This window comes from Corylus avellana, chromosome ca3 (genome assembly GCF_901000735.1).
Source record: "Corylus avellana chromosome ca3, CavTom2PMs-1.0".
Taxonomy (NCBI): Eukaryota; Viridiplantae; Streptophyta; class Magnoliopsida; order Fagales; family Betulaceae; genus Corylus; species Corylus avellana.
In genome coordinates, this window is record NC_081543.1 from 19,067,137 (window position 1) to 19,080,100 (window position 12,964).

At 38.4% G+C, this 12,964-nt stretch overlaps 2 protein-coding genes across 2 annotated transcripts in view; one reads left to right on the top strand and one right to left on the bottom strand.

Annotated features, from left to right (window-relative positions):
* The first annotated feature begins 887 nt into the window (after positions 1 to 887).
* On the top strand, positions 888 to 1,415 carry LOC132174235 (uncharacterized). The gene is made up of 2 exons (XM_059585926.1): positions 888 to 1,202; positions 1,275 to 1,415. The coding sequence occupies exons 1-2, from the start codon at positions 888 to 890 to the stop codon at positions 1,413 to 1,415; spliced, it is 456 nt and encodes a 151-aa protein (XP_059441909.1).
* Positions 1,416 to 3,772: 2,357 nt separating this feature from the next.
* The window catches only part of LOC132175726 (uncharacterized), a gene marked incomplete at its 5' end in the record, with an annotated part of 32,672 nt that continues 23,480 nt past the window's right edge, over positions 3,773 to 12,964 (bottom strand). The window contains 4 exon segments of the mRNA XM_059587753.1: positions 3,773 to 4,148; positions 4,574 to 4,656; positions 5,003 to 5,051; positions 6,122 to 6,195. Coding sequence (XP_059443736.1) covers positions 4,086 to 4,148; positions 4,574 to 4,656; positions 5,003 to 5,051; positions 6,122 to 6,195 — 269 coding nt within the window. The 3' untranslated portion in view covers positions 3,773 to 4,085.

The window sequence follows — 12,964 nt, forward strand, 5'->3', positions numbered from 1 at the left end:
ACAACACAGATGCTCTATCTAGAAGAGAAGGGTGGATAGAGGAGGTCACCATTGCTCTTTTATCAATTCCTACCTCGGATTGGGTTGCTAAGCTGAAAGTGCATTACAAGGAAGAATTGATAATGAAGGAGTTGGTTGCAAAGTGGCAGAATAATCACTTGAATACCAATAAATATGCTTACATGGATGAATTGATGTTTTATAAAAATAGACTTTGCTTAGGAGATGATCCAATCATTAAGGCTCAAGTTTTAGCCTTTGTGCTTAGTGATCCCGTGGCAGGTCACTCGGGTTATGAAAGAACAATGTAGAGAGCAAAAGGGAGTTTTTTTGGGGAAGGGAATGAAAAAGGATCTGAAACAATTTATTAGGGAGTGTGAAATTTGCCAGCAAAATAACATGAGAACACATCTCCTGCTGGATTGTTGCAACCCCTCCCAATTCCTCTCCAGATTTGGTCTGACATCTCCATGGACTTTGTGGAAGGATTACCACTCTCCAATGGGCATTCTGTGGTCCTTGTAGTAGTGGACAAAATGTCTAAATACAGTCACTTCACCTCTTTGGCTCATCCTTACATTGCATCCAAGGTTGCTCAACTTTTTGGTACTCACATCATTAAGCTACATGGTATGCCTACATCCATAGTTTCTGATCGTGACCCTACTTTTACCAGTACATTCTAGAAGGAATTGTTTTGAATGCAGGAAACCACACTTAAGATGAGCACTAGCTACCATACATAAACAAATGGGCAAACTGAGATAGTTAACAAAAGTTTGAAGAACTATTTGAGGTGCTTTGCTCATGATAGGCCTAAGCAGTGGATACCTTGGCTACCTTGGGCTGATTGTTGGTATAATACCAGTTGGCAGGGATCCATCAAGATGACACCCTTTGAAGCTGTTTATGGAAGACTACCACCTAGATTGTTGACTTATGTGCCAGGAACTACTAAGATGGCAACTGTGGATGAAGTCTTAAGGTGTAAAGAGGAGATCTTAGCCCTTTTACAGCACAATCTTCAGCATGCTCAACAAAGAATGAAGAAATATGCTGACCTGAGGAGGTCTAAAAGGACCTTAGCCATTAGACAGCAAGTGTATCTCAGGCTGCAACCCTATAGACAGGGCTCCTTGGTTACTCGAAGGACTTTAAAATTGTCTCCTAGATTCTATGGTCCTTTCACAATTGTTAGAAAGGTAGGAGAGGTAGCTTATGAACAGAACTTACCAATTACTGCCAGGATACATCTTGTGTTTCATGTCTCCTAGCTCAAGCCAAAGATAAGAAGAAGTAATATTGGAGTCTCTATTTTGCCTCCTGTTGATGGGAATGGGATCATTCAGCCAAAGCCAGTTGCAGTTCTAGCTCGTAGGTCTAGACCTCATAAGAATCATGCAATTACAGATTAGTGAGGTGGGCAAGCCAGTCTCCTGAAGATGCCACTTGGGAGGAGTTTTATGCTTTGAAAAAGGCTTACCCACACCTTGTGGGCAAGGTGTTTTGAAATAGGGAAGTATTGTAACATGCCATGCATAGAAGAGTGAGGTGGCAGCTGATAAGTGCTGAATATTACATATTCTAGCAAAACCAATTTTGCATTTATCCCCCTAATTAAATGGGTGATTCACTTTTTGGGAAAGTAATACATTCACCGTTTAGCTGATGAAAAAGTAAGCTCAGGACAAAGTAAAATATTATAACTTTCACTTTTTTTAACTCTAGGTGGAATATATTTGACAATAATTAAAAATGAAGCATGTTTAATTGGTCTTTTTAGGATTAGGATCCTCTCCGGTCCATTTTGGACTGAAAAATATCTAGTTAGGATCTCTTTAAAGAGATCTTGAGGCCATAAATAGGACATATGTCCCATTAATATATATATATATATATATATATATATATATAAAATTAAGGAGTGGTTGTCCATTAGGGGTGGCGGACCATAAGCGCCAAATCTACAAAAAAAAAAAAAAAAAAAACCGTTTACATATATATATATAGTCCTTTGAATAATTTTATATATGGAAAATGCACTTTTTGCAAAAAAAAAAAAACTTTTAAAATTGATGTTGCACAAAAATGATTAAATATGAAATAAATTCAAATTTTTTGAGAAATTCAATGTGTTGTATCACACTTGTAAAAAATTTTGTAAAATGTGTCAGATGTCTAACATTCCTCTTTTATATATATATATATATATATATATATATATACACAAAGATTTCACCAGAATTGAAACATAATATATATATATATATATATATATATATATATATATATATATATATATATATATATTATGTTTCAATTCTGGTGGGGTATAAAAAACGTTACCTCTAATGTGACACGTACTGTACAAGTAATAGAATTGTCAAACCAACCTGGTCCAAGACTTGGTATATTTCAGAAGAAATAAAATTGCACAAGTCCATGAGGACCACAACATCAAGCTAAGTCTTTATAGAATAAAAAAATAAAAAACAAAAAGAAACCGAGGTAATGATGCTTCTTTAGATTAGAACCACAACATATTGAGAGCCGTTCCGTGTAAGATTGTCTTTCTTGAGCCATTATGATGAGAGTTGAGAGGCTAATATACTTGTAAAATGTACAACCCTATGCGCATGTAGACTAGACAAAGACACGGAATAATGCTATACATCACATCTTATTCTTTAAAGCTCATGTGATTTGGTCCCTCCTACTATTTGGTGTGTGAAAATTAATTTTTTAGCATAGGCTTTAGGATGATAGGAGTTGTGGTGATTAGGATGATAAGAGTTGTGGTGATTACAATTATTGGGGACGTGTGATATATTAAATGTTAATATCAAGTTAAGTCTTTATAGACGATAATTATATGTATCTTGAAAGAAAACATTTGCTAGGCCGAGAAGCAGTTTAACAAGATATTAGTCATTCCCATTAGGGGTGTACATGCATATACAATTATTTGAAATATTAATAGCCGCATCCGTAAAATGCGAATATCACTTTTAGATATCCACATTTGCATAATGTTTTTACTAACTGCATCTACGCAGTTATTTTAATTATTAAATGCAAATATTATCCGCTATCCACATTTTAGATAATAGGCATATTTTAATCTCTTAAACCTTCTTTAGGTCTCTATTACAACCTATTTTAAATGATTTTAAAAATAAGTTGGACTGATTTTTATTGTTTTGGAATTGTTTTAATTTTTTTTTAAGTCCAAATGTTTTGAAAATATATTAATTTCAGATTACTTTTGCTATTTTGCCCAAGTGAATGAGTTAAATGTGAACAATATAAACATAACATATACCTAATCCAAAATGATGTTTTGGTGTTTAATATATACATATATAAACGATGATCTTCTATTTTCAATAAAAGGCTTTCCACGTACCACACGTAACCTTAGTCTAAATTAAATTTCTAGCAGCTTTCTTGAGATAACAGATGCATTTGGCAGGCTGGCAGCAATATAATTGCACATGCAAGTAGATTTGAAAATGGCACTCTCAAGGTGACAAGGTCAACTATGGAGCAGTCTCTACCGAATAGTACCGATAGTGATTTCTGGCTCCCACTGGAATGAATTCTACTTTCCGCATCAGATATTTTACATCATGCCATAAATAATTAGGTGAAAATCAACTTTAATCAACCGTATTTATTCATCACCATAAATGGCCATTTCTTATCAACAATCTACTGTACTGGTTGTGATAGACAAAAAATCTAGGACATCTAAGGCTTAGAATGAAATCAGTTAAATAAAAAAAAAGCTTTCTATTGAGATAAATACATCCAGATTAATGGGTACAATAGTCTCCTTTAACAGATGAGAACAAAGAAATTTATGCCGTGTTCATGCAGTTTTCATTGGAAAAGTAGGGCATTCTAGCAACATAGTTGCAGCAGAATATACTAAGATGAAATGTTGCATTTGCGTTCAAACTTTTTCCATTAAACAAAATGAAGTCCGCCAGCAACAACACAAATTCCTTAAAATATAATTTCACATTAATAGTTAAGGGTGACTCTGAAAGCTGGGTGCATGTTGATGAATTAACTAGAGAGCATTACCAACTCATGGAATTCTTTGAGTGTTGCAGTTTCGCATTGTACGAATTTTCTATCTCCTCCTGCAACAATTTTGTGAATTGCATAGTTAACCTAGTGCTTCTCCAAAACTAGCAGCTTAGAAAAATCTAACTACGGAAAAAGAATTTATATATTTACATAAGAGTTTAAAGCAAATGCATTATGAGGAAGAAATAGACATGCATTAGCAACCTTTTTGACATTCCTTGAAAGGGGAAGATAAAAAAAAGGGAGACCATTTCCAAGGCCTAACTTTTCACAAATAGTCTGTATTTTAGAAGAAACTGTATATGGTAAAATAGGTAACCTAGAATAATCCAAAACATAGACCGAGGACCACCCAATCAAAGTCCAAAAGTGCAGCCATAAATTTGAAATAAGCAGACACATGTCAAGACAATTCTGAACTAGAAGGAAATTTCTTAAATTGACATAAAAAGGGACAAGAAGAGAGGGCGAGAAATACCTTGCAAGACTTCAGCAGAGGCTGCAAGAAAGATGATCTGAAAAACCTGATTGATTTGCCAAGTGAGGTTCTATCCCATTCTGCTATCAAGCAAAAAATTTACCACACAATCAGTGCTACTGGAAAAACAAATTCCAAATGGTATCTGTGTCGAAGGGAGCATGCAAGACCTAAAACAAAAGTTGACTAATCATACAACTATCTGACCGCCAATTTAACTTCTCAGGTGTTATCATCTCCTACACTAATTTAACAAATCCTAAATGGAAAGGAAGCCCCACCCTTGCATCAACTATCTGGTGTCATTGCTTTTAGATTGACTTCATGAACCACCAAAGAAGTACAGGATGCATACAAAATTTGATGATGAAGACAAGGACTGTAAAGGTAATTAAAAAAAAAAAAGGTCTTAGTTTTGTATTAACATACCATTATCAACATCTGGTCTCAAAGCTCCCACGTTCATTTCTTCTAAAAGCTGCAAAAATTAGATAAATAAATAAACAAGACTTCTTGAGATCCAGGAGACAAATTCCACATAATCTGTAATAAAGTGAAAGTATTAAGGTACAAGTGTGCTCCAAGAAGAAGATTTCTAGACACAAAAACTAGCATGTCATGCATTAAAAAAACAAATGTTGGATTAGTTAAATCATGTGGTTGTTAATCAAGTGACACATTAACTGGATGCTCTTAGCAAGCATGTAGGACAGAAGGCAGCTGGCTAAGGAAAAGATGAGCTGCATCATGCTAGTCATATTTTACTTGAGTAACAGGCAGTTGGGACAAATGCTTAATGAAGTTGAGTTTGAGTAACAGCATAAACAAGCTACCCATCAAAGTTCTCAAGAAATTCTAACAGAAAAAAATTAATAGCCCAAAACTAGGCCTAAAGAAGACTTTCATTATGCTGAACCCAAAAAAATACTAATTAGTTTATGATTCTATTTTTTTTATTTTTATTAATATTGTATGACTCTAAATATTAAGATGGTCTCAGTGGAGAAATCAAGATATATATTGCTTAGCTGAGATGAGTTTTATGGATGAGAGCTAAGACTAAACAACTTAACAAAGCCTCTGTTCATACAACTTGGAGTTGGCCATGTGGACAAGTATTAAGACTATGAAAGATCAAATTAGAAAAAAATAGTAGAAAAGGATATTGGTATGGGCTAGGTCCCTTGTCCAAACCTTACAAAGCTTCAATAATAAAAAATGGGGAGCAGTCACAACTCCACAATTTCCAATAAGGCATAAGAGTAGGTTATGTAAAATTTCACTTCTTCTCAGCCCAGTATTACTGTTCTTATATTGAGTAATTCTAGGCAAATTTCTGTCCAGACACTAATGGAAATTGTTGAACCTAAATAGATTGCATCACATAGAAATCAGCAATAACTCAAGGTCTACATCATTAGAACAAGAGCTAAGTTGTTCTTAGATAAAAAAATTTACAAAATGTTTCAACTGGGATTGAAAAATCTTCCCTTCTGGCAAGCAGTTATGCAACGGAAACGAAACAATGATCACTCCATACAAGTTTACCTTAGAAAGGGTTGGTACTGCAGTAGGATCAAATTCCTCACAACAATTTGGATCAATAGGAACACAAACACGACCTGGAAAAGTAGAATAAATACTATTAGATACTAAAATGACCCACAAAACTAACATATATTTGCCAGAAAAGATGGTTGCAGATGTCACTTATTCAAGGCTTCATACTATAAGCATATGACTTCCATGCCTAGTAGTTAACAACAAGTAATTTACTTCTGATAGATTGCCACGAAGGACCCAACACTCTCACCATCCTAATCCATGTTATCTTGCAGTAGAAGGGGAAGACGTGCCAATCATACAGGATTCGGTCATGGAGTAAAGCTAAAGGAGACGTGGGGCAGCATGACAGTAAAAGGGGAAGTGGTTATGGCACGTTGTAGCATGGTAGTGGAATGGGAAGTGGTTATGTCATATGGGTAATTGTTATCTTACGTCGGTAGATAAGTATTATGTTCAGGTGGTTATGTTTTAGTGGGTATCTATTATGTTATGTGGGTAGTCGTGTGTGAGTAGAAGTCGTGTGTGAGTCTAGTATAAGACAATGATCGTAGAATCCATGGGTTATACAAATTGTAATCAGACATTTGTTTTTGTGGTTTGTCTCCAACCCTTAATTGGAGTTCATTATCTATCATATATCTATCTATTTCTGTTCAAATTATCGAGGAGTCCTATCAATTTGGTATCAGAGCATGGCTACCAACAAGGATTGCATCGAGAAATTGGAGATGGAAATACATGAGCTGAAAGAAGGAATTGAGAAAGCTGGGTACGGAGTCATAGTCTAATTTTCGTGAGCTTAGGGAATTATTCTCCAAGTCTCTCGAGAAGGGCAAGTCATCTGGGACAAAAGATCAAGGATCATTTCAAGGGCATGGGGATCATTCTACCGGGCATTCAAATGGTTCTAAGGGATCAAATGGCTTCGCTAAACTGGATTTTCCCCGTTATTTGAGTGACGATTCCTACAGTTTGGATAAACCGGGTAGTCCAATACTTAGACTATAAGCAAACTCCGGAGGAACAACGGGTGTCATTGGCCGCCTTTCATCTAGAAAGTGAGGCCGATCAATGGTGGCAATGGTTAAAGAAGCTGTATCAGGAGGAACAATTGGCCATTACTTGGGAGGTATTTGAACGGGAGTTGATGATCCGTTTTGGTCGTACTGAAATTGAGGACTATGACGAAGCACTTACCAAAATCCAGCAAGTGGGGACATTGCGGGAATACCAACAAGAGTTTGAACGTCTAGCGAATTGGGTGGATGGGTGGCGTCAAAAAGCACTAGTAGGAGCATTCCTTGGGGGCTTAAAGCAAGACATTGTCTCTACAATTCGAATGTTCAAACCCAAGACCCTTCGTGATGCCATTGAGTTGGCATGCATGAGGGATGAAAATCTCTCAAAATCACGGAAGACAACGCGAAGTGAAGGGCCCAAGTCCCACTACACCAACTTCATGCAAAAATCTTATAGGCAAGTCACAACCACTGCTGGGCCATCTGCGGCAGTACCAGCAACACTGACATATTCATTTGGAAGTGCAAAGAAATTGTCATGGGAGGAGATGCAAAAACATCGAGAGAAGGGCTTATGTTTTTCTTGCAATGAGAAATTCACGCCGGGACACCGGTGTCAAAAACCTCAAGCTTTCTTCCTTGAAGCTTACACCACGGAAGATGCAGTGGATGATGATGGAAACCCGTTTGAAGGAGCAATAGACGGCAAACCGGTCGAGGAGGAGGAAGAACCGCTCATCTCTCTCCATGCGATTGCCGGCTGTAATGGACCCAAAAACCATGCGTATCAAAGCTGTCATTGGTAGGACATTGATCATCTTGATTGATAGTGGGTCTACCCACAATTTCGTGGATCATAAGGTGGCTCAAGCACTACAACTTCCTGTAACACCGGTGGAAGAATTTGCTGTCAAGGTAGCAAATGATGAAAGGCTACAGTGCCGAGAGAGGTATGAGAATGTGCTAATTTCCATTAAAGGGTTTCAATTTTCCACTACATTATATTCCTTACCATTGCATGGGTTAGATGTTGTATTGGGTATTCAGTGGTTAGAAATTCTTGGGCTCGTGCTATGTAATTGAAAAACAATGACGATGAGTTTTCAATGGGATGGTCAGTCCATCACACTCGCAGCCCAGGCGGTAGAGCCCATTCGTGAGATACTTATCCAGACTCTTGACCGTGAAATGCAAGGAGGGGAATTATTTGTCATTGTCTCACTGGTGAAGCCCCAAGCAGAGGCTATAACCTTACCACCAGAAATCCACGACTTGCTCCAGGAATTCCATCATGGTCTTGAAGAGTCCCTGTAAATTCCACCTTCCTGGATTTTTGACAACAAAATTCCATTAAAAGATGACACTGTAGCAATTAACGTGAGACCATATCGATACGCTCTCTTTCAAAAAAATGAGATAGAGTGGCAAGTGATGGAGATGCTAACCACAAGGCTAATCCGACCTAGCAAAAGTCCTTTTTCATCACCAATTTTATTGGTTAAAAAAAAGGACGGGTTGTGGAGGTTTTGTACGGACTACCAGGAGTTAAATGCGGTAACCATTAAAGATCGATTTCTAATTCCTATGGTGAATGACTGTTAAGTGCCAAAATATTCATATTTTAGCCCTTAAACTTATATGTGTTCATTCCTTAGTATTGTTAGTTTGTGCTATTTTACTTTCCTTTTGTATTTTCTTTGTTTTATAGGTCTTTGGAAGAAAACAAAGCATTCCTAAAAGTATCGGTCTTAAAGGACAAAATTTGGGAAAAAACTAGAAGATTTGAAACAAGCAAAAATATTCTGGTAGTGCGATTAATCGCAGGAGACCTGTAATCGAGCGCACTTTCAAGAGGTCCACACGAGCGAGAGCATGGCGTGCACTCGTTCGCACAAGAGAAGACTTGATCGCATTGCGATCGAGTGCAGAAGACAAACGATCGATCGCAGAGGTGCGATCGAGCACACACGGGATGCAATTGAGCGCACCCGTGCGCTGGAGAATTCCAGAAGCTGCGGCCAGACTCCCTTTGCTTTCCATATTAGGGTTTTTCTAGTCCTAGTTGCACTAGGACTAAACCCTACGCAAACACTAGGGTATCTAGGTTTTCTAAAGTATTCTTAAGCCTATAAATAGACCTCTAAACCTTGGGAATAATCGTTCTTGAATAGACACAACTTTGGGGAGAGGAATTGGAGGATACTTCTAGGAGCGATTTTCGGTTCTTTCTTTCCCTTTTCTTTTTAGTTTTATTTTATTTATGTGTAGCTAACTCTTAAGGAATGCTAGATTGAAACTCTAATTATGTTTATTTAATATTTCAATATTGGCGCCTTTGTGATAATCATATTGTGTTGCTTAACTTGATTAATTCCTCTTTTCTTTAATTCCTCATATGTATGTGATTGGTCATTATATGCATGTGGTATGGATTAGTTAATTAAATCAATTTGGATGATCGAGTCCTAGGTTTAAGAAAAGTAACAAAAAAAATTCACACCGGGTTCTTGGGTTAATAAACATGAGGAACCGAGAGTAGACACCCATGCCCTAAGCCTCATGTGTTTGTCAATTTTCACATATTTATGCTTTCTTAAAGAACAACTTAATAGACACCCATGTTAAATCATTTAAGAAAGAAAAGAATTAGAGTAGACACCCATGCCTAATTCGTTGCTTAGAGAAATCAATAGCTTAAGGAATAGACACTCATACCCTTAGGTTGGCAAACATTAAGTATTCATAATATGATTGGATCATTGGCATATTGTTATATTATCTAAGTATGATTAGTGGTGGATATCAAAGTTCTACCTTTACCTTATCTTTATCTTTATTTCTTTTCCTTAGTATCAATATCAATCTCGTGACAATTTTGGTATTTTAATTACTTCTAAAACAAAATCAACAATCTCCGTAGGATCGATCTCGTACTTGTTGCACTATACTATTATTTGATCTTGTACACTTGCGAGTAAAACGTACAATTATTTACCTACTAATTTGGGTAGATATTTGCACAAGAAGTTTTTGGCGCCGTTTTTTTTTTTTTGATAAGGATGATATAAAAAGAGCGCAGAAGGGCGCAACCCATATACACAAGAAGTATAACAGAGGGCGCCTAGGAAGGAGAAAAATGAAAAAGAAACTCAGAGAAACTAATCACTAAAGGAGCTAGCCAAGCGGCCGTCCAAGAGTAAAGAGTAAAGAATAAAAAATGAGTCAATTCCTCTAAAGTCCTAGTAGAATTTTCAAAACATCTAGCATTTCTTTCATTCCAAATACACCACATAAGACACAAAGGGATCATCTTCCACACAACCGCGCTTCGAGATCGTCCTCCCGACCACCAACTAGCAAACAAGTCCCTCATCCGGCACGGCATGACCCAATGCAACCCAAACCGCTGAAAAATCATGTGCCAAAGAACACTTGTGAGCTCACAGTGGAGAAGAAGATGATCAACTGACTCTCCGTTCTTCTTGCACATACAACACCACTCCACTACCACTATGTTCCTCTTGCGCAGCGTGTCATGAGTCAAAATTTTTCCGAGGGCCGCAGTCCACCCAAAAAAAGCCACCCGCTGAGGCACCTTAGTACGCCAGATGTTCTTCCAAGGAAACTCCTCTTGATTAGAGATGGACAGAGCCTTATAGAACGACTTAACCTCAAACTTGCCCTTCCTAGACGAAGCCCAGCAAATACGATCTACACTGCCAAGAGAAACCTTGCAAGAATACAACCGATCAAAGAAAGGAGAAACCAACTCCAACTCCCAATCTTGGACCGATCGAACGAAAATGACATTCCACTCAATAATCCCATTCCTCCCAATAAAACTATCCTTCACCCAAGCATCTTTGTGTCTGGCGATACTGAATAAGGACGGGAAAGCTTGCTTCAAAGAATTGTCCCCACACCAAATATCATGCCAAAAACGTACTTTCAAACCCTCCCCCACCTCAAACCGAATACCTTTGGCAAAGGAATTCCACCCTTTACGAATATGCTTCCATAGACCCACACCATGAGAGCCCGAAACATCCTTCGTGCACCACCCACCTTCTTGGTCTTCATACTTAGCTTTGATCACCTTGCACCAAAGAGCCCCGTTTTCATTTGCATATCTCCAAAGCCATTTCCCCAAAAGAGCTTGGTTAAACTGGTGCAACTTCCGAATGCCAAGACCACCATATCGTAGAGGGCTGCAGACTTGGTTCCAACTTACAAGATGCATCTTGGGCTCATCCCCTAATCCTCCCCATAAGAAATCTCTTTGGACTTTCTCCATCCTTTTAGCTACACTTACAGGAATCGGAAACAGCGACAAAAAGTAAGTCGGAAGATTGGCCAAAGTGCTCTTAATGAGGGTTAAGCGACCTCCTTTAGAAAGATACATTCTCTTCCAACCTGCCATCTGACGCTCCATCTTTTCGATCACTTCATTCCACATAGCCGTATCCTTGTACGAAGCCCCAAGAGGGAGACCCAAATACTTCATAGGCAAATCGGCAACACTACACCCAAGGATGTTAGCTAAAACCCCAATGTTCTTCACCTCACCAATGGCCACAATCTTTGACTTTCCCAGATTCACTCTCAAGCCAGAAACAGCTTCAAAACATAAGAGAATGAGACGAATATACCGGATTTGCTCGATAGAATCTTCGCAAAAAATCAAAGTATCATCTGCAAATAAGGAGTGGGAGACCATCAACTCCGACAAGACCCTATTTCCCACCGAGAAACCCGTCAAAAAGCCTTGGTCAACCGTCGCATTCACCATCTTACTCAAGGCCTCCATAATAAGCACAAACAATAACGGTGAGAGAGGATCCCCTTGTCGGAGTCCCCTTGAACTGTTAAAGAACCCTTCCGGAGAACCATTCACAAGAATGGAGAATCTTACCGTCTTAATACACCACTCTATCCAAGCCCTCCACCTCTCGCCAAATCCACACCTATGCAGCAAATACAATACAAAGTCCCAATTAACATGGTCATAGGCCTTTTCCAAGTCCAGTTTACAAAGAACACCTGGCACCCCTGATTTCATGCGACTATCCACACATTCATTTGCAATGAGAACGGAATCTAGGATTTGCCGACCCCCAATAAAAGCATTTTGAGAGTAGGAGATGACCTTACCCAAAACAGTTCTCATCCTATTGGCAAGAACCTTAGACACAATTTTGTACACCCCTCCCACCAGCCTAATGGGCCGAAAGTCCTTCATCTCCACCGCATCCGCCTTCTTCGGAATCAAGGAAATGAAAGTTGCATTCAAGCTCTTCACCAATTGACGTCTACGATGGAACTCTGCAAACACTGCCATAACGTCTTGTTTAATAACACCCCAACAAGCTTGAAAAAAAGCCATGGAAAAGCCATCTGGACCCGGAGCCTTATCACCATCCATGCCTTTTACCACCTCCCAAACCTCATTTTCCTCGAAATCTCTTTCTATCCACCTATTATCCTCCTCATCAATGGACAAAAACGGCTGGTTATCCATTCTAGGGCGCCAAGTGCTTTGTTCCGAATAAAGGCTTTGGTAATACTGCACTATGTGATCTTTTACCTCAACTGGATCACCTGATAAAACGCCATTAATACTAAGCACTTCCACACGATTGTACCTTCTATGAGAATTAGCCATCTTGTGGAAAAAACGAGTATTCCGATCCCCCTCCTTGAGCCACAAAGCTCTCGATTTTTGGCGCCAATGAATTTCTTCACATAACAATGTATTCTCCAAGTCTTTCAATTTGTCCACCTTCCGGATTTTCTCCTCATGATCTAA

Excerpts from the sequence above, each read along its gene's own strand:
- LOC132174235 (XM_059585926.1), top strand. The coding sequence starts at position 888 with ATGACACCCTTTGAAGCTGTTTATGGAAGACTACCACCTAGATTGTTG. Across the intron at positions 1,203-1,274 it reads CTTTCACAATTGTTAGAAAG|CTCAAGCCAAAGATAAGAAG; the intron begins GTAGGAGAGGTA and ends CATGTCTCCTAG.